Source organism: Delphinus delphis, chromosome 8 (assembly GCF_949987515.2).
Source record: "Delphinus delphis chromosome 8, mDelDel1.2, whole genome shotgun sequence".
Lineage (NCBI taxonomy): Eukaryota > Metazoa > Chordata > Mammalia > Artiodactyla > Delphinidae > Delphinus > Delphinus delphis.
This window is the reverse complement of record NC_082690.1, coordinates 82,981,696-83,003,392: the sequence shown is the minus strand read 5'-3', so window position 1 is coordinate 83,003,392 and position 21,697 is coordinate 82,981,696. Positions and strand designations below refer to the sequence as shown.

The window sequence follows — 21,697 nt, the reverse complement described above, 5'->3', positions numbered from 1 at the left end:
TCCTGGGCTTGCAAACTTCCGGTCCTTCACCGTTGTGGTGGTTTGGGGGAAATATGTTTCCCCCTCTTTCTCCCTGTGGTGTGCTTAGCCAGCAACCTCAGAAGCAGCCCAAATGTATGTATACTAGGTATTCTTCCAGACGTAGAGCCACTGTATTAACCGTCACTGCCACGACTGGCTCAAAGCTTTTTGTTTTAGGGAAAGCGAGCAAAACTCTAATGCTTGGAAATTTCCACTTGTTGAAAAAGTCAGACGATGCCACTTTTGACACTGTTCATTAAAAGGCTTTGAGAAGAAGGGATTTGACTAGCTAGAGGCTGGGGCCATTTCTCACAGGAGATGGTGTGTCCCTGGAGAGGAAAGGTGACCTGAGAAGAGTGGGGGGATACCAGTTCTGGTTCCCTCATCCTCTAAGACACTGGCACCAACAGGGAAGTACACGGAAGTGTGTTCTTTGCAGAATTACTAACTCAGAAAGCCTACAAACAAGAACCCCTTAGGAACGCACACGGAGGCTCTGCTAATTCTGATTTTTGTGTGTGTGTGTGTGGTACACGGGCCTCTCACTGTTGTGACCTCTCCCGTGGCGGAGCGCAGGCTCCGGACGCGCAAGCTCAGCGGCCATGGCTCACGGGCCCAGCCGCTCCGCGGCATGTGGGATCTTCCCGGACCGGGGCACGAACCCGTGTTCCCTGCATCGGCAGGCGGACTCTCAACCACAGCGCCACCAGGGAAGCTCTGCTAATTCTGATTTAACTCGTGGTTGTGACATGCTCTGCTGGCCCCAGAGGAACCGGAGCAGCAGATTTGAAGGAGAGATGCAGATGCTGAAACTGTGGGCACTGGAGGGAGAGTCGGGATCCTGACTTTACCAGTCAGATGGGTGACCCTGTGGAGTGATTTAAACGCTGTAGACCTCGCCTCATCTGATCCTCTGTAAAACAGAAAAGGTGGCAGTTGTATCTCATAGGGTTGTTGTGAGGCTACAGAGAGGCCGTGTACTGGAAGCACCTGCCAGATGACTGTCTTATTGTTTTGGTACTGGAGTAACAACAATCACATCGAATTGTAACACTTCTTTTTTTTAATAAATTTATTTATTTATTTTTGGCCGCGTTGGGTCTTTGTTGCTGTGCGCGGGCTTTCTCTAGTTGTGGTGAGCGGGGGCTACTCTTCGTTGTGGTCCGTGGTCTTCTCATTGCGGTGGCTTCTCTTGTTGGAGAGCACGAGCTCTAGGCACGCGGGCTTCAGTAGTTGTGGCACGTGGGCTCAGTAGTTGTGGCTTGTGGGCTCTAGAGCACAGGCTCTGTAGTTGTGGCGCATGGGCTTCGTTGCTCCGCGGCATGTGGGATCTTCCTGGACCAGGGATCGAACCCGTGTGCCCTGCATTGGCAGGCGGATTCTTAACCCCTGCTCCACCAGAGCTTCCTATGTGTCAGGCACTGATCCAAGCACTGAATCGGTGTTTATTTAAACATCCCTAGTACCACTGAGGTAGATGGTGTTATCTCATGCACTCTGGCAACCAGCAAGATTTTTAAAGTGTTGTATTTAAGCAGAACCAAAAATATGCCTGTGCTTGTCATATTCTGAAAAAAGTGATTTCAGTTTTGAAAATCTCAACATTTTTAAGGACAATTATTGCTCCAGAATGATAAATCGCGATGGTCTGTGGATTCAGGTGTTCCCAGCGTAGAACCCCGCCCCCTGGGGATAAACACGCACCTGCTGGGGAAGCGCAGCTCTGCCTTCCTTTTTCATCTCTCCTCTGCTCTTCAGGGGCCATCATAGCTGAGCTGGTGATGTTGAAGGGGGCAGGTGACCTTGTCTCATCCCCCTTCCCCTGTAGCAGGAGCTCGGGGCCCCAAAGGAATCTCCATCTCCTCCCTCCCACCGCCTGCCAATCCCAGGTCCCCATTTTCCTCTTCAGCTCCCCAGTAGTGCAGTGCCAGTATGGTAGGCAGACCAAGGGCCCCCCAAAGATGTCCACGTCCTAATCGCCTTAGAAAACTTGTGAATCCCCAAAACTTGTGAATGTCACCTTATAATAGCAAAATTGATTTTGTAGATCTGATTATATCAAGGACAGTGAGCTGGGAAGATTATCCTGGATTATCTTGGTGGGCTCAGTATCATCACAAGGGTCTTTACCAGAGAGAAGCAGGAAGGTCAGAATGGGAGAAGATGTGACCGCAAAAGCAGAGGTCGGAGTGATACAGGGCCAGGAACCAAAGAATGCAGGTGGCCTCTAGAAGCGAGAAAAGGTCAAGAAATGGATTCTCCCCTAGAGCATCCAGAAAAAGCCAGCCATGCCAGTACCTTTTATTTTAGTCAGATGAGAATGATTTTGGACTTCTGACTTCCAGAACTGTGAGATAATAAATGTGTGTTGTTATAAGTTTGCAGTAATCTGTTATAGCAGCAGTAGGAAGCTAATACACCAGGATAAAGTAAACCTGATTTTCTCTGAAGCATGGATCTCTTTTGTGAATAACGACCCATTGTTAGACTTTGTCTGTCTCTGTTGCAAAAGAGGGAAACTTGTAACCCTTACGAGGTTTCCAAATCCAGCTTTTTAAAGACTCATGGGCTGGGACTAATGTGAGTGAGGGGCTAATATAAGAAAGTAAAGGGGTGATGGGCCACCTGAGGCAGCCTGGTCCTGCCCCTTGGACAGTGTTTCGAAAAAGGACTTTCGAGGAGATTGGTTTCCAGGGTTGATTTGGCATGGTCATTAAACATGGGTTTCTGTGTGACTTTGGGAATCTGTCACCTCTCTTTGCCTCAGTTTCCACATCCATAAAATAAGGTTAATCTTAGCCTCCACCTCAGAGGGTTGGATGTGTGGGCATTAAGTGAGTTCATGCATGTACTTAGAACAGTACTTAGAACAGTACTGTTCTAAGTACTGTTCTAAAGTACTTAGAACAGTACCTTCTTCCCACATCGTAAGCCTTAAATAAATGTTAGCTATTATTAATAGGCATCATAGAAAAAAGTGGGACAGGATTCATAGGGGCCTGATATGTTTGGAATATGTTCAGTTATATAAACATTTCTCTCCTGCTTGGTTTCTCGGAGCTACTATGGCAGCGTTCACGTGACAGCCCCAAAGCGGAGGGGGAAAGCAGTAGCATTTCTCAGACTTACTTAACCCTAAACTCTTTGTGATCCCTAAACTTTGTGAATCAGCTCTATTGGACATAGTATGGGAAATATTGCCCTGGAAAGTTACACCAGGAAACCTCAGTTCACTTCTATCTAACTCGTAGTCTCTGCCCCTGGCCCCAGAGCCACCCCTGAACTGGGGACTGGGAAGTCCCCATCCCACCAGGGCAAGGACAAATGAATCCCTAGCATCCAGAGCTGAAAAGTAGGCTTTTGTCCAAGTTCACGCTGTTCTAAGCAGTGACGGAGCTCTTAGCATCGTCTGTGTCATTGTCTGTTAGTCATGAGTTAGCTTGGCTCCGGGGTCTTGCCTGGGAACGTGGTGTTGTTTCCACAGCACGACACTTAAGTTCCAACCAGGCTACCTAGAAACAGTCTAGAGCACAGTCCATTCACAATTTGGGGACCAGTGGGTTCAGCTTCAAAGTAATGCTGTCAAGATGTGAGCAGATAACCTAGAATTTATATATCGACATCTTTATTGTACTCTTCAAAGTGAGCAATTTTCAAAGAGGACTTGTGTGAGTACTGTATAGGATGGAAGTATAACATTCAGTTGTATTCATTCCGGGGCAGGTGTTTAAAACAAAACAAAACACTATTGTGTCTGAAAATAAAAACCGCTTTGGTGTCATTACTTTACATAGGCACACCTTGTATAAACATAGGAAATCTAATTTCTGAAGAATTTCGTTTCAAGAAATCAGGCCTGGCTCACATAAAGATGCCTTTCAAAATAGAAATATAACACATTTAGTTAAGCTCAGGCTTTTGTGTTTTGTTTTATTTTGTTTTGAAAGCTATAAAGAAGTAAACTGTAACCCTCTTTATTTTTAGCAGACACCTCTAGAAAACCTTGAACAATGTTCTATTTATAAAACAAAGTCTGTTTTTTAGGCAAACTTGCTTCGTCCCTTATTAGAGAAAGAGCAGGACGGAGTATCAGAAAAATGAAATGTTTCTTTTTCTAGATTTCTTGACTTCATCAGCAACTCTTTAAGAAACAATAAAACAATTGACCTAGTTTGGTTTTTGACTAATAGAAGGTCACCTGGAGATTGATAAATTGTGTTTAATATTCTAAGTAGATTGGAACTGAATGAATAACATGCTGGAGGGAAAACAGTGCAATTTGCATGAGAGTACAGCCTGGCTTTTGATAAGAGTTATGCTGCTGAGTGAGAGAGAGCAGATCTAAATAATTCTCTGGTTAAATTATTTCACATTATATAGAACATTTATAATCTCATCAGCCTTCAAGGCGTTAAAAACGGAGAAGAGACCTTGGCTGAGTAAATTCAATGGCTATAAAAGATTCTAGAAACTGAAAAGAAGTGACCCAGGGGCTTCCCTGGTGGCGCAGTGGTTGAGGGTCCGCCTGCCGATGCAGTGGACACGGGATCGTGCCCCGGTCCGGGAAGATCCCACATGCCGCGGAGCGGCTGGGTCCGTGAGCCATGGCCGCTGAGCCTGCGCGTCCGGAGCCTGTGCTCCGCAACGGGAGAGGCCACAGCAGTGAGAGGCCCGCGTACAGCAAAAAAAAAAAAAAAAAAAAAGTGACCCAGTACAACCAGAATGGAGTGTTAAGAGCACGCAGCTTCCATCCTTCGGCTTTGCCATCCTGCTCAACTATGTCGTGCTCTTCCTCTAATCTTTACAACAATAATAATAGAGTCAGCATTTATTTAGTGCTTATTGTGTACAAGACACCCTGTGAAGAACTTTACATGGATTATTTTATTTATTTCTCAGCCACGTATCGATGAGGTAGATACTATAATTATTTCTATTCTACAGATGGGCAAACTAAGACTCAGAGAGGTGCGGCGGGAGATGTTAGCACCGTTTCAGACACAGATCTGACTCCAGAGCAAAGCTGTTGAGCACTGCCCGGTTTCTCTTTGAGCCAACAGTATAGGACAGTATAGGACCTCTGTTCAGGACCAGAGGCTCGCCAGAGATGCTGATCTCCATTCTGCTTTTTTATAGTAAAAGTCCAAGAAAGCTTGGGAACCCGAGGAAAAATCCATACCATTCTGACCAAAAGAATAGCTTTCTTGTTTTCCTTCACATTTTTCCCAGTCATTGCTCATCCCAGGAAAGCTTAGGTATGACCTGCTTCAGACGGCCACCTCACCTGTTATACATTTCCATATACGATTGTTTTTCTTAACCATTCTTATTTTTATACAGAGTTTTGGATATACTTGCTTCCAATATTTTGCTCTTATAAGTAACAGTGAGGTGAACAACTTTGTATGTAGCATTTATACTTTTAGATTATTTCATTAGGATCTAATCCCTAAATAGGGATGACTGGATCATAGTACAAACATTTGTATGGCCTGTGCTAGCATTGTCCAATACAAATATAGCATGAACCATACATATATGTAATTTAAAATTTTCTGGTAGCTTCATTAGATAGCAAAAAAAATTCATCTTAATAATATATTTTCTTTAGCCCAGTATATCCAAATGTTATCATTTAAACATGTAACCAATATAAAAATTATGATAATTCTCCATTCTTTTTTGTGTGAAGTATCCAAAATACAGTGAAATATCCCGCTGATGGTACATGTGGATTCACACAAGCCACATTTCCAGTGTTCAGTCGCTACATGGTAGCTGGCGTATTTGGCAACACAGGTCTGTGAGATTTATAACCCAGTATATTTTTTTTAATATTTATTTATTTAGGCTGCTCCAGGTCTTAGTTGTGGCGTGAGAGATCTTCGTCGCGGCATGTGGGATCTTTAGTTATGGCTTGCAGACTCTTAGTTGTGGAATACATGCAGGATCTAGTTCCCAGACCAGGGATAGAACCTGGGCCCCCTGCATTGGGGAGTGTGGAGTCCTACCCACTAGACCACCACGAAAATCCCAATCCAGTATTTTTAAATGGCCTTTGTTTTTTAAAAACCCAAACCTTAATCTTTCTTGCCCTACTCTCACCTCCAGACACACTTATTATCTGGATCACTCCCTTGGGTACTTATTCTAAACTCTTCTTGCTTTTTTCATTCTTATGAATCTTTTCTTGACATCTGTCATGTACCAGGCACAGTGCTAGATCTCAGGGTCCCCAATATAAATAGGACATGGCTTACAATCCATTGGGGAACGTAGGCATATTCATAGCACAACTTTCACTCACAGGCTTGTTGGAATGAGGTAGGAAATAAGTGCAACACACACACGTACACACACAAGCCAGGAATAACGCATAGTATGAGAAATTCCACAAATGATGATTAAAGAAAGTGCTGAGGGGATCAGGGAAAGCTTCTTAGGGAGAATGACGAGCCTTGAGGGCTCAGTAGAATTTTAATGGGCCGAGATGGGGAGAACAGTTTTGCTGGTGACTATCTCGTTATCCCTACCAGATGGCAGGTTGGGATGGTCTTGCATTGTATTTAGATCCCTGGAGGCCTTGCCAGAGCCTTGCAGTGGAAGGTGCTCGATAACGTTTGCTGAGCCCAATTAATAATACATGGTTGGCTGGCACACAGCGACAGAGACACCAGGGTCTGTCTGCTCGCTTTAACCTCTGAATTGAAGGGGCAGCTTAAACTCTCACTCATTCCTCTGATTGTGTGTCCTGCCAGTTTGCAGCCACAGTTTCCTCACTTTACTGAATCGGTCTGGACTGAAACTAGTCGTTTAGAGCCAAAATGGTAGATAAATGGAGGCCAGCACTTTAACATACATCTGACCTACTTGTCACTTATTCTGGCCCCTCTGAGATTTTCAAACAGCACAAGTAGGCAACACAGACAGCAGTGATATGGGAATTCGAAGGCACTTCATCGGAAGGCACTTTTTGTATAGTTGCAAACTCGTTTATGTAGGCATTTGTGTGACAAGCTTGCAAGTTTCATCAAAATCGTTATCCCCCTTGCACAGTTAAAAAAACAGGAGATCAGAGACGTTACTTGCTCAAGGTTTTGTAGCAAGTAAGTTGGAAGAGCCTAGACTAGCACCCAGGTCTTCTAACGCCAAGTCAGTGCTTTCCCGTTCCTTATCCGAGGCTGGTCCACCTGTATCCAGACGCCGTCACTCATTGCTTTGAGATAGATCTGTTCAGTTCTTTGGTATCTACATTCTAAATCTGAGAAATGGAGAGAGAAGGTACACTTTGTGAGGGTACGAAGAAGATAAATTAGGGAACAAACACCTAAGGGTTGTGATATTAATATTTATAATGATATTAATATTCATAATGATGAAACAAGAGCTAACATTGAATTATTTTCTCTTTTTTAAATTTATTTATTTATTTATTTTTGGCTGCGTTGGGTCTTCGTTGCTGTGCGCAGGCTTTCTCTAGTTGAGGCGAGTGGGGGCCACTCTTCGTTGCGGTGCGTGGGCTTCTCATTGCCCTGACTTCTCTTGTGGAGCACGGGCTCTAGGCGCGCGGGCTTCAGTAGTTGTGGCGCGCGGGCTTCAGTAGTTGTGGCTCGCAGGTTCTAGAGCACAGGCTCAGTAGTCACAGGCTTAGTTGCTCCATGGCATGTGGGATCTTCCCAGACCAGATATCAAACCCGTGTGCCCTGCATTGGCAGGTGGGTTCTTAACTACTGCACCACCAGGGAAGTCCCACATTGAATTCTTAATATAGGGCAAACACTCTGGGAAATGCATTACATGCATGATCACAGTCAGTCCTCACAACAAACCTGTGTGGGTGGTCCTATTACCTCCACTGAATAGATGAGAAAACTGAGATCAGACAGATGAACTTGGCCAAGGTCACATTGCTGAGTGGAAAATAGTCAGAATTTGAACCTAGACCTGTCTAACTTTTAACCATTCATTTGAAATCATTGGACTACAGAATTATGTCCATGCCACCTCAGCTGTAGGTGACCTTGTGCAAGTTACTAAAATTCCTATTTCTGTATACCGTTTTCTCTATAATTAATACCTTGCCCACCACTCGGGGGTAATTGTGAACTAATAAATGTGAAAATGATTTGTACTGAGTAAAGTACTATGCAGCTATATAATGTTATCTACAGTGAAACTGAAATCCCTCAGTAAGATGAACCACCCCCAGCAGACTGGTGTCTGGCATGTAGCAGATGCTCAGTAAATGTGTATTGAATTACTTGAATGAATAAAAGACTCTGCTGCTCAGGACGACTTTCTGTCGCCACGAATGGTAACGGGGAGGGGAGAGAAGGAGGGCCAGCCGTATGTCAGCTTCCTGAGCTCAAGTCCCCCAAATCCACCAGTTTCTTCACCCGCTGGAAGAAACTGCTTTGCAGTCTAAGTAGATCACGAATCCTCCAAATTTCTCCATCCATGCTCAAGTTGCCTTTGACTGCATGGAGATTTTTACACTGGATAAATTTTTTCCAAAATATAGGTGGTCAGTATAGAAAAAGTAGAGAATAATAGACAAATAGAAGGGGAAAAAATCACACCTGGTTCTCCTCCCACCCCTGAGATAACCATTCAGCAGCTTCATCGCTTTCTTTTTTCTAAGCATTTTTTATATCCTTGCGTTCATACTGGTCTGCAAATTGGCTCTTCCACTAGCCATCACGGAATGAACACTTTCTCATGAAGTTACAAACTCTTCATGAACACTCACTCTTAGTCAGTTCAACTGACAAATACTTAAGCATCTGCTCTGTGCCAGGTGCTAGGGACACGGTGGTGAACCAGGCCAAAGTCATTGAACGTCCAGTCTTCCTTGTTACGTTTAATGACTGGCTGCCTAGTCTTTTATGGTCCACTTATCACTTATTCTCTTTGGGTCTATTTTTTCAGGAGCAGGCTTTCTTACCATTGCAGTCCTCCCCCTGGTCCCCCCAAATATGAAATTGTATAAAAAGAAACCAGCATTAGCAAAATAAATGTGTGACAACACACGCTCAACACAGGCACATTCTAAACTAAACAGAATAAAATATTGTATTATCCCCTATTTCGGGGCAGAGATTTTATCAGTCCGTCCCTGCTATTAACATCAATTCTTAAGAGTTCACTGTGTAACAAGATCAAATCCAGCTAATCCTGAACCCACCTTTCCTCTTTTTCTTACTCTTTTGGGAAATCTAAGTTAGAAAAATACTGTCCTCTGGCTAGGTTTCTGTGACATGTCTGCAGGGTAGGGGTGGGGGCAGGTGCTCTCTGCTGAGTTTGCTGAGTACCTGGCAATCTTCCTGCCTCCCCTGTCCTGTTTGTCCCATGCTTTAGAGCCAGCCAGGCATGTGACACACGCTGCCCTCGCAGGCTTATTCTCTAGTAGGATGTGGTTCTGCGTTTCATGGTCGTGGTGCTGGCTGCAGAGCTTTCTTAAGGAGCGTGCAGGAGGATGTGGAACGAGACCTCCCCCGCAGAGTTCTGCCAGCTGTGCCCCAGGTCACCTCCTCTCCAGTCTGCCCTTGGAATTGCTGGGTTCATTCTCAGATCATTTTGATGTTCCCTAAGCTCTTTGGAAATTAGGTTATTTTGAAATGAAGGCCAGCATTTAAAGACTTCTGTCCAGGGCAACTTTACCTATGAAATGGTGAGCTGTGGGTTTATCCTGGAAACTATTCAATGTTGTAATCCTAGCAACGACCTTGCTAGAACCCGGCTCATAACAGGCATCCAGGTCATGTCTGTGGAATGATTAAATGCCCCAGAAGGACCGTACTGATCCCATCCTCTGAGCTTTCAAGCCAGTCCCTGTGTACCTCCTGAAGGAAGGGACTCAGACTCATCATCCATGATGCCTTATGGCCAAGCTTAGTACCTGGCACATCCTAGACTTACAGAACCCTTAGATGAAGAAAAAAATGAATGTTGTCTACCCATACAGTGGAATATTTTTCAGCCACACAAAAGAATGAATTTCTGATACATGCTACATGGATGAATCTTGAACATATTATGCTAAGCAAAATAAGCCAGACCCAGAAGAACAAATATGGTAAGATTCCACTTACATGGGGTACCTGGAGTGGTCATATTTATGGAGACAGAAAGTAGAACGGTGGCTGCCAGGGGCTAAGGGGAGGCAGAGATGGGGGGCTGTTGTCAGTGGGTACAGAGTTTCTATCAGGGATGTGCAAAAGTTCAGGTGATGGTTGTAGAACATTGTTAATGTACTTAGTGCCACTGAATTATACACTTAAAATGGTTCGAATATTAAATTTTGTTATATATATTTTACCACAATAAATGTTAGTGGAAAAAAAGATGAATACTGCTTTTCTTTCTTCTACCCCTCTCCACCCATTGAGCCTTCTTTTCCTTTCAGACTTGGCCGTGACGTCCCTCTTTGAGGAATTCTCCCTGCTGGGCATTAGATATCAATCAACGCAGGTCCCATTGAGGGCTGCTCAGATCAAGGCCCAACCTGGTCAGGGTACCCTGGCACCTGGTCCTCTAATTTCCTCGGCCACAAAACAAAGAGCCATTTCTGGAAGCACCAGGGCATGACCCCAAGTCCACTTCACCTGCCCACCAAGACAGAAGTCCCGCCGTGGTCTTTCCTCTCCCCTGTCAGGCTCTTTGCATGATGGATGGGAATAGTCTCCCTCACAACCCTATGGGAAGGAAACCTATTGGAAATCTTTCTCTTCGTGCTGTGAACTTGTTTATAAGATTAAAGGCAGGTATGCTTGGGAGGACCAGGCAAATGCTGTAACATTATTTTTAATAATTCAGGGCACACCAAGTTCAAACACAGGTCAGGGTGGTTTGTTGTTTTTTTTCTTGGCTCCTAAAGCAAACTCTGCTTACACTGTCTCCTTTCCAGCAAGAGAGGAAAATGGGTAACAGGCTTAATTCCAGCACTTGCTCCTTATTAGTTACAAAAAGGGGACACCGTTGGCGTGTTTGTCAAGGCAGCGGTGTGCGCTGCCTTGGTTTACGAAAACCCTATTTGTAGCTCATGGGCCCCAGGTGACTACCTTGGGTATGATTTGTTCCTATCCTGTCTATGGCAGCAGACCATATTATTCAACCAGGCCTTCCCTTTATCAAAACAGGATCTCTTTTCATCCCAAGGACCTTATAACGAAAGACCAATCTACAAAGCCGTAGTGAAGTGATGGGACTGGACAGCTGGTGTGAGAGAAGCCGGCACTGCCCTTTGGAGGCAGCTGAGTCCTGGTTTGGGTGAGGCAGGCTCTTCCCAGGCAGCTGCCCAGAGGTGTCAATCTTGCCCTGAAGTGAAGCTTTGCATCTCTCTCCTAGTGATGTCAATTACCGTGTGCGTCTCTTTGCTGCACAAGATGTGACGTTCTTCCGTGGGCTAATGCAAGACAGCCTTTTAATTGCATGGAAGAGTAACTTCCAGGCTGCCAAGTGGAGGGACTTGGGGAGGGAGAAGGCTGGCTTCTTAAACAAACTCCAAAGCAATGGAGAGAAAGGGAAGCAAGGAGGGGAGCGGGGCAGGTGTCTGCCTTTCATCTGGCTGTGCAGGATGACACATCTGGTGCCAGGGAAACTGCTATTTCTAACTGACGGGAAGCTTTGCAGTCAAGGGAGGGCTGAGCTGTCAGGTGAGCCAGAGATCAAGAATTATCATGACAGCTTCATGGCATGTGAAAGGCGCTGTGAAGTGCGGTGTGATTTTAACCAGCGGTGGTTAAATTAGCTTCCCTTGGACCTGGTGTGATGTGTAGTCGGAGAGGGGCCGATGGTGGCTGGGAGTGCCGGGCGTGGAAGAGGTTGCAATTCTGAAGCACCACCATTTAGAAAAGAAAGGGATTGTGGAAATTGGCTCCTGGTTTCTGAATTTTGCTTCACAGAGGTGCCAGGCGGTGGTGATGGCTTTAATTAGTAGTGTGTCGATTCCTGCAGTGAACCTCTCTGAGCCCCCTATTATAAATATTCCAAGGACCCAAAGTGAACCCCTTCCTTGAACTTCGCCAATTTAAAATCCTGTCAAAATCTAGCCACCTGTACTTGCCGGCCAAGCAGCTTGACTAACCGTTTTACCTTGTGCTCTCACGTTCCACAGGATTGTCTATGCAAGACTGAGCCGGCCGCCAGGCGAGGGAGGGAGTGCCTTTCTGAAAAACTTCCACTCAAAAGTGAGCCGAGGAAGCGCCTTTTAATAAGTAATCAGCCGGAGGAAATCAGCCTCTATCTAGCCGTCTAGTAATGCTTGCCTGTGCACTGGGGACTTTTCCAGAGTCTGGAGCAGCAGGGTCTATGATTTGATGAGCCATAGCTTGAGAAACTCTAGAGAGAAAAGAATAACATGAGCAATTTTGTGTGTGTGTGTGTGTATACACACACACACACACACACACACACTGCCAATGTACATCGTGTATAAATTAGAAGCTGCACATTAATACTCGCTGGCAGTTCTCTGCCAAAGTTTTACATAAATTATCTCATTATCTCACTTTATCCATGTGGGTGGATATTCTGCTGCTTTTTGAAAGATGAGGAGACAGGATCAGAGAAGCCGGTAAGCAGCAGACCTACTGGACATGGGGCTGTTTGACCCCCTAATACACACTCGTACCCACGGCCTCCAAAACAAGACTGGCTTAACTTTCGCAAAACCCCCAGGTTCTCGTAGTTTTAAGCGGCACAGCCAACACGCCAGCCCTTTCATTAAGTCTGGGTGCTCGTGAGCTTGCACTTTTCCCCTTCACAGCTTTCCTGCAGAATCTCAAGCCCTAATCTCTGCAGCGGGCACCCAGGAGACTGTATTCAGAAGAACCCCAAGTCTTTGTGATGCCGTCCGCCCAGGACCCAGGGTCCATGGGGAGTCTGTCCACACTGACCAACACCAGGGCAGTGAACCTGCGTAGCCCATCTGAGCTGAACAAGTACCAACTGCTCATTTCCAAATCCTGCTTTCCTGGGGTGCACCCAGCCCCCACCGAAGTTGGTCGGGGAGCGAACGGCCATTCACCTGTCCAAACCTGGGATTTATGCTCCGGCAGCTCCCTTCCGCCCACACCACAGCATTGTGTACGGCAAACACAGATGACCTTTGCAGTGATTTAATCTCAACGTGCTTCCAGAGAGCAAACCTGTTTTGTATTGACATTGTTTGGAACAAGTTCTGCCTATGTGGACTCCCGCAGCACCTGCCCCTGGACTCTCAGCCCCGAGAGGCCAAGTGCCTCCAATTCTGAGAATAAGGGGGAGGGCGCCTTGAAAGCATCCCCAGCTTCCATCCGTCTGAGTCTTCGGTCCACTGGCTTCAGGCAGCTGAGTACTCCCCTTCCTTCCAGGATTTTCTAATCCCTGTCTAGGAGGGGCGATCGTGGGCTCGGATTGGCCCACTGGCAATAGGGTGCTTTGTGGGACATTTTCTTACAAGTCGGTTCCCATGTGGCATTTGTTAGTCACAGCTAATTATTAAGTCCTTGGCCAAGGCAGTAGACATTGTTCCCTTGGATTCCTCCCTCCTCCCTCCTCCTTTCCCCCCTCGCCTCCCCACTGCTACAGAACAAAACTCATTGTGGGGCTCGGGAGGTCGGCCGTGCACACGTTTCCCAGTGAACTCCTGGGGGGCTCACTGCTGGGGTTTCGTGTTTCAGGTTGAAACTCAACTGGATAAAGCATTATTCATTGATGCTGACACAGTCGGTCTCTGCTCTGTGCAGCTATTTCTCCCACACTGGACTTGGTCCTTTACAGGCAATTTAGGTAATTCATTGAGGGCAATTCACAGCAGTTACTCAGAACATTGATAGCCTGCACAGAATGACAGAATTTGGGGATTTCTAGATCACAGAAAGATTATCGAGTGTCAGGTTTTGCCAGCTGTGCTCAGAGGCGTAGGTCAGAAAGGAGGAGGGGGCTGAGTGAGTGAACAGGCTCAGAGCCCCTTCATCCCCGTCCCCTGGCAAGAAACACCCCTGCACATACCTGCTTTGGGTCTGGGGCTTCTGCATAAGATTTCTGCAGCCTAAAAGCGATCCTGAACTCCCGTAATCACATCCACCCATTCATTCTTTGCTCAGATGAGGAAACTGGCCCACTGAGGACCTTCTCTTATCCAAGGGTCTTGTGCATTAGCGAATTGATGCCAGCATGCAAATTAGCACATGGGTCTCCCATTTCTGTATGCCCCACTTATTACACCATGCTGGGATAATTCTGGAGCCCATCACTGGGCTGCTTTTCCCATTTCCTGGTCACTGTATTATGGAAAAGGCCTGATCTAGGGGATCTAGAGGAACAGAAAGCATCCCAGAGAAGCCGTACTAGCATTGTTGAATTCACACTGCATTTTCACTAAGAGCCACTTCCATCCCACAATGCCATGGAGCCCTCTGGAGTTGCACAGTGCACAGCCTCAGAGACCGTATGGATCGGCCCTGTTTACTTTATGTATGTGAGAGCCAAAACCAAAACTGGGCTGGATGGTTTTAATTCAGCATTGTGCAAAGAAAGAACATCGGCTTTGCAGCCAGCAGGTCTGGGTTCAGATCTCAGTTCCGCCACTTACTAATCCTAGGAAAGTGAACAAATTACTTGATATCACTGATCTTCAGGTTTTTAATCTAAAAACAGAGCTGATAATACCTAGCCCGAGTATTGTTATGAGGAGTTAAATGTAATAGCCTATGTAAAACCAAACCCCTACGTAAAAACGGATCAGGGACTTAATAAATGTTCGCTTTCATATAACTTAACCTCTGTCTCATGTACATACAGGTTTGAGTCAAAAGAAAAGCCCAACATTTTCAAAGTTTACCCTTAACTTGGAAATGTCTGGGCTTTGTCACAGGCTTAACATTAACCAAATAAAATTTAAGGGACCTCTAGACCATGGACCTGCCTTAATCTTTTACAGAGCACTTGTAAAACTGAGCATTTCCTGGGGGAATAGGGCTGTAGGTTTCCAAGAGAAAGTTCTAGGAGGGAAAACTGGAAAGAGTGAAAAAAATAAGTCCCGTTCTTTGACGCTGGAAGCCCCTGGGATATCCTCGGGGTTCAGGGGCTGACTGCCCTCAGACAGACTCTGGCAGTGAAATCAGAGCCCCTCATTGTACCAACTACTTGGGTGTGCTTGGGACTCTTTCAAACCCTTCTTTATTCGCCATTCAGACAGGAACCATAGGCCCAGAAGCTTGTTTGCAAAATCTAGGAAAACAGATGTTTTTGCTTATTTTTCTCTCTCTCACGCCAGAATGCTCACTGAATCTTCACTGGGTTCTGAACTTGCCTTTTTTTTTTTTTTCTTTTTACTTTTAAAACAAATCTTGGAAGAGGGTTATTATTGTAAAGTAAAGGGGAAAGATGGGTATCCCAAACTGGGAAAACTCTATTTTAGAGTCTAATGAAAATGTTTACGATCCTGCAGTCTGGGAGTCCTAGAAGGCAAGAGAGAGCAGGGTGGACTCATTAAAGCTCTGAAAGGGTCTACGAGGCCTCACCCCCATACCCACGATGCCTGGTGCATCCCTGACAGACTGGGATAAGAAAGTGAGCATTGCCTTTTCCTCAGAGGAAACTAAAAGCACTGCCCCTAGCCGAGCAAGACAGTGTGGCTGTGGAAGGGCCGTGTTGATTGAACACATGCTGTGTACCAGGTGAGACTCAGGCCACTCACAGTCCGTGGATTTTATAACCAGCTCAGACAGTTTAGATACCGTATTAGTTTTCTATTGCTTCTGTAACAAATCACCACAAATTTAGTGGCATAAAACAACATATATTTATTTTTTAATGTATTTTTTAATTGAAGTTTAGTTGCTGTACAATATTATATATACAGGCATACAATATAGTGGTTCACAATTTTTGAATTATATTCCATTTATAGTTATTATAAAATATTGGCTATATTCTCCGTGTTGTACAATATATCCTTGTAGCTTATTTTAGACCTAATAGTTTGTACCTCTTACTCCCCTACCCCTATATTGCCCTTCCTTCCTCCCCTCTCTCTGCTGGTAACCACTAGCTTGTTCTCTGTATCTGGTGAGTCTGCTTATTTTTTGTTATATTCACTAGTTTGTTGCATTTTTTAGATTCCACGTATAAGTGATATCATACAGTATTTGCCTTTCTCTGTCTGACTTATTTCACTTAGCATTAGACCCTCCAAGTCCATCCATGTTGCTGCAAATGGCAAAATGTGATTCTTTTTTATGGCTGAGTAGTATTCCATTGTGATATATACCACATCTTCTTTATCCATTCATCTAAAACGACACGTTTATTGCTTCACCATCTGTTGGTCAGAAACCTGACACGGGTCTCACTGGGCTGGAATCCGGGTGTCGGCAGGGCTGTGTTCCTTTCTGGAGGCTCTGTGGGAGCATTTGTTTTCTCTGCTTACCTTTTCCAGCTTTTTGACACTGCCCACATTCCTTGGCTTTATGTTCCTCTTCCTTCCTCTTCAAAGCCATCAACAGCAGGTTAAGTCCTTCTTACATTGCACCTCTTTAATTTCCTCTTCTACCTCCCTTCTCCACTTTTACGGACCTTGTGGTTTCACTGGGTCCTCCTTAGGTAATCCAGGATAATCTCCCTAGTTTAAGGTCAGCTGATTAGCTCCCAAACAAACTTTTAATCCACCTTTGCCATGTAAGGTAATATATTTATAGGTTCCGGGAATTAGGACGTGGACATCTTGGGGGGTGGGTAATCATTGCCAATAGGTACATAAGTCGTTTCTACACTAAATACAGTGACTGTATATATTAGGACTCTTTCGGTTGCAAGAAACAGGATCTAACTCAAGCTAATCAGAAGAAAAGGATTTTGCTGGCTTACATACTTGGAAGAAAAATGTGATTGGCTTCAGGCACAGCTGGTTCCCCGGGTCCAACAAGGTCATCAAAGCACTCTGCTTCTTGGCTTCGCATTCTTTGTGGTGATTTGCTTCTCAAGCACAAGCTTATCTGCATGGTGGCCGAGATAGCTCCCAGGCAGTAGCAGGCTTACGTAGTTCTCAAGATAGGAAAGAGAGGAAACTATGACTTCTCTTTAGGTAGCACCAACAAAATCCTGAGGATGGCGCTCACTGGCCCAACTTGGGTCATATGCACATCCCTAGACCAGTCACTGCTCACGGAGAGGCCATACGCGCTTCATTCTGAGCAGAGATGAGTCAGCCTTACCAGAGCACATGTACTGAGCGGGGGAGGGAAAGGTACTCCATAGAAATTAAAATGTTGTTACCAGAAGAAGGCAGAAAGAGCTGGCTAGGCAAAAACTATTGGTGGGCACTTCAGCATCTTAGGGCTGTGGTATTCTAGTCCAGTGCTCATTTGGTGTCAAGCAATAAGACACTCAAACTTGAAAGAGTACAGAGGGGGCTCACTCAGGGCAAGTAGTAAGTTAATTCAGGTAGCATAAAAGAAGGGGAATTGCATGCAGGTTAAGAGTCTGGGTTTTGGAACCAAACTGCTTGGGTTTATGTCCAATTTATTGGCTGTATTTACTTGAGCTCTCTGTACCTCATTTTCCTCATCTGTAAAATGTGGTTAATAATAGCACCCACCTCATGAGCTGGTTGTGAGGTTTCAGTGTGTCGATACAAATAAAGTACTTAGAATAGTACCTTGACATAGAGCAAACACTCAATAAATAATAACTATAATAACGATTACTGTTGTTATATAGCTATTGTTATTACAAGTAAGCTTCCTGAGGATGGCTTAGGGACTTGGAAAGTGGTTAGGGACCAAGTCAAATACTTCCTTGGTTTCTCTTTTTCGAGCTGAGGCCACACAGTCTCTTATCTCTGGAACTTACTCTCTCAGGCACCTCAGTGGGAACTGCGGTTCTTACCTGTAAGGTGAATTTTCACATGGCTTTCAGGGGCCATCCTTTCACCTCTGGCCTTGACTAGGCATGCCCACCACCAAATGAATGATGGTTAGTGTTTCTGAGTGCAGAGTATTGAAAGACACTGGTTAGTCTGGGCCATGATTGGCTTTAAATAATAATGCCCCCTGTTTGATTAGCTGTGACAGACCAGGTGCTCTTGTACACAGGGTTACCTCTCTCAGTAGGCGTGGAAGGGGCAGCTTAAGCTGAAGGCAGAAGTTGGGCTTAGCCAGAATGTTGACCAACTTGTCTTTGACGCCTACGCCCTAGCAAACTGGAATTTTCCTCCAGGACAAAGAGAGTCAGTTTCAAAAAATAATGGTTACATCTAGATGTTTGGGAATAGGACAGCATTGGGAACTGTTTTGTTCTGATGTGATGTAGCCTGTAGTATTTGTAGAGAAAACTTGATCGTCCTCCCGTTATTATACATGGTAGAGACGTTTTCAGCTCCAGTTAGAAATGCTCACTGGATGGATAAAGATGCCATTCGTTTCTACGTAGAGCATCAATCTCAGAACCTTATTCCTGGAGCAGAAGTTCCCGAGAGGGTGGAATGCTCACATTCACTGTCAGGAGATTGGATTCCAGAGTGAACAGGGGTGTCCCCAGAAATCTTCCCTCTGGTGACCGGAGGAAAGTTCCACTTTGGCTTTTTGTTCAGTGTCCCACCTCACCTTTCAGAGCCCCACTCCCACCCCCCGCAATATTTTTTCAGCATTCTCAGTCCAGGATGTTCAGAACATCTGTGTGTGTGGTGGTTTCTGCCTTCGGAGCACTTGTCCTTTTCCCCAAGCATTTCAGTAAGAATCTTTCTAGTGAAGCCATTCCACAGTGATGGGGAGGAAGAAGGAGGGCTGATGGAATTTCTTAGCCCCGAGGCACTGCAGGAAGGATGGACATGCTTCGGATCTGAGCTGGGCATCTTTAGGAAGCACTGAGATTTGGGGGAAGACAAAGCATTGTTAAGATTTTGATAGGGGTCTGCTGGGAAAGTCTCCACTGTAAAGGCTCTCGTGCCTCTTTCTAGTTGAACAATTTGTAGGCTCCACACTTGCTTTCAAATGAATTGGTTTTGAAGCAGTCAACAAAAAAGCATCCTGCTGCCAGGGCCAACCATCAAAAAGAGAAAAGAGAGCAATGCAAACCGTGGGGGAATGTGCGAGAGAGAAATAGTGTAGAGTGGAAACGTGGCTCTGCTGGCCTGATACCATGTGCATTATCTCCCCCAAAGGACCCCGTGGTTTAATGGTTGGGGCTTTAACCTGCCCAGAGGTCAGTCTCTGCTGGACAAGTGGAACCTTATCCCTGAGGGCATCGACATACTCATGACACACGGACCTCCTCTCGGTAAGTGAAGCAAAGGTGTACTTTCGTCATACGTGATGCCTTTTTTTCCCAAGCGTAATGAATAATGCTTCAGGGACATAATCATTTTCCTCCAAAAAAAAAAAAAAGTGAATACAAAAAGAAAAGTCAGTGTCTTTAAAGAAACCCAGTATGATAATTGAACTCAGCAGTTCTGCTGGGCTTACAGGTGTTCTTGAAATTAAATTTTTTTGATTTAGTCAGGTCAGGGAAAATCAAATGAGTATAGAGCACCACAGTCTTTTGAGCTTGATAATTTATTTTAAGAACTATATTCACTTTGGAGTGAGGGAGTGGGAGGGGGAATGGAAGGAAGACACAGACCTCCCAATCACAGGGCTTTTGAATGGTAATGAAATGATGGAAACTTTCGTTCAAAGTAGTTCATTTTCCTTTCCCATATAGTAGTGGAACCTGGAAGATCTTTAAGTATAACATCAAGCTAATTATACAAGAAAAGAATCCTTTTTTTTTTCTCTTTTTTTAGCTAAGGTGTTTAGTAAGGACTTACGTTGAATATTACTTAAAGATACTCATCTCATGGGCTTCCCTGGTGGCGCAGTGATTGAGAGTCCGCCTGCCGATGCAGGGGACACAAGTTCATGCCCCGGTCCGGGAAGATCCCACATGCCGCGGAGCAGCTGGGCCCGTGAGCTGTGACCGCTGAGCCTGCGCGTCCGGAGCCTGTGCTCCACAATGGGAGAGGCCACGACAGTGAGAGGCCCGCGTACCGCAAAAAAAAAAAGATACTCATCTTATAGATACAGTGAACCTGCATCCAGGTTTAGATTGCCAATATGCTTCAAAGCTACCTTCAGTCACCCAGATTATAGGTCAGAAGATGATTGTTTGATTTATATAATAATCTTCTAATTATTCATGAGCTTGTTAGTGGTTTGGTTTAGCCACAGAACATTTTTCAAACAGGACTACCACCTTGATCTTCCCATCTACTGGGTGTCTATTACACCAGCAGCCTTCCTTGTCAAACTAAGGTATGCTCAGGCAATCCAGATGTTTCCCTTTTAGTAGGAGAGTTTCCTCTTTTAAAAAATTATATGAAAAACCACATAACATGAAATCTATCCTCTTAACAAATTGTTAAATGTACAGGGCTAGAAAAGTTTTCGTGATCATCTTGCTTTGGAGACAGGAGGAAAGCAATACAAAAATAAATGATGTTCATCATTTTTTTCCTGTGGTTTGGGGTTACTATCCATGTCACTTCCCTCCTCTGTCGGCCTGAAAAATAAAAAATCTAACACGCATCCCCTAATGTGAATTTAATCTTTGTAGATATTTTCCCCTTCACGCCACTTAGTGCTGCCTTCCTGCCCTTACAAGGGAAGTGCTCTGTGTTTCACAAAGAAACAGCGGAAGGGAGGACCAGGGCATGAGCCACAGTGGCACATTTTCATGATGGGGGGTGGGAGGGAAGCAAGAGAAGGGAAGGCAGTGCTGTTGCAGGCCGGGAAATTGTACAGATTTGCACAAGATCAGCACTTCCTGACTTTTTTCAAAGCTTCAGAATCGCCATCCCCATGCTCTTTCCCTACCCCATCCTGCCCCCTCCATACTTTACAAGATTATACTTATCAATAACCTTTATCAAGCCATGATTAATTAATTTCCCTATTTTGCAATCATTAGAGACTAACCAAATCATTGAATTGCTGGCTAAATATTCTGCTCAGCATGAGTTACACAGCGAGACCCTACAGAGACCACATCCCAGCCAACCTGATCCTTCCCCTGAGCAGCTTAGCTGGGCGCAGGCTTAATCCCCCTTAGGCTGTGTACTGTGAGGGACTTGGGCGTCCTCAGCATAGAGACATTTGCATACCTGAAGTATTATTTGGAATATAACTTTGAACAGAACAGTTCATTCACAGACTTCATCAAGTCATTAATTTTGGTACAAAAGCAAGTGGCATTCTGGCCTCCAAAGAATTCAGACATTCCAGGAACTCTTTTTTTTTTTTTTGCGGTACGCGGACCTCTCACTGTTGTGGCCTCTCCCGTTGCGGAGCACAGGCTCCGGACGCGCAGGCTCAGCGGCCATGGCTCACGGGCCCAGCCTCTCCGCGGCATGTGGGATCTTCCTGGACCGGGGCATGAACCCGTGTCCCCTGCATCGGCAGGAGGACTCTCAACCACTGCGCCAACAGGGAAGCCCCCTCCAGGAACTCTTAATAGAGAGGCTACCATCCCTCTCTTTGTAGTAAAGATGGAGTAATCCAGAGAGTGGCTGTGCATATAGCAGAGTAAGACCTACATCAGGGAGTTCCAAAATAAAATGTCAGGCAAAGTTTTCATAAGGTAATGTTGAGCCTTAATCAGTGTAGTTATTGGGATTTTTGTGAACATTCTGGACTAGGAGGTGGGGGGGGGGGGGCGT

General features: G+C 45.2%; 1 protein-coding gene across 3 annotated transcripts in view; it reads left to right on the top strand.

Annotated features, from left to right (window-relative positions):
- MPPED2 (metallophosphoesterase domain containing 2) overlaps positions 1–21,697 on the top strand; it is a 173,966-nt gene that overhangs the window by 146,737 nt on the left and 5,532 nt on the right. For all 3 annotated transcript variants that reach the window (XM_060017367.1, XM_060017366.1, XM_060017365.1), the window contains one exon: positions 19,166–19,281. In XM_060017367.1, coding sequence (XP_059873350.1) covers positions 19,166–19,281 — 116 coding nt within the window. The remainder of the gene's footprint in view (positions 1–19,165; positions 19,282–21,697) is intronic.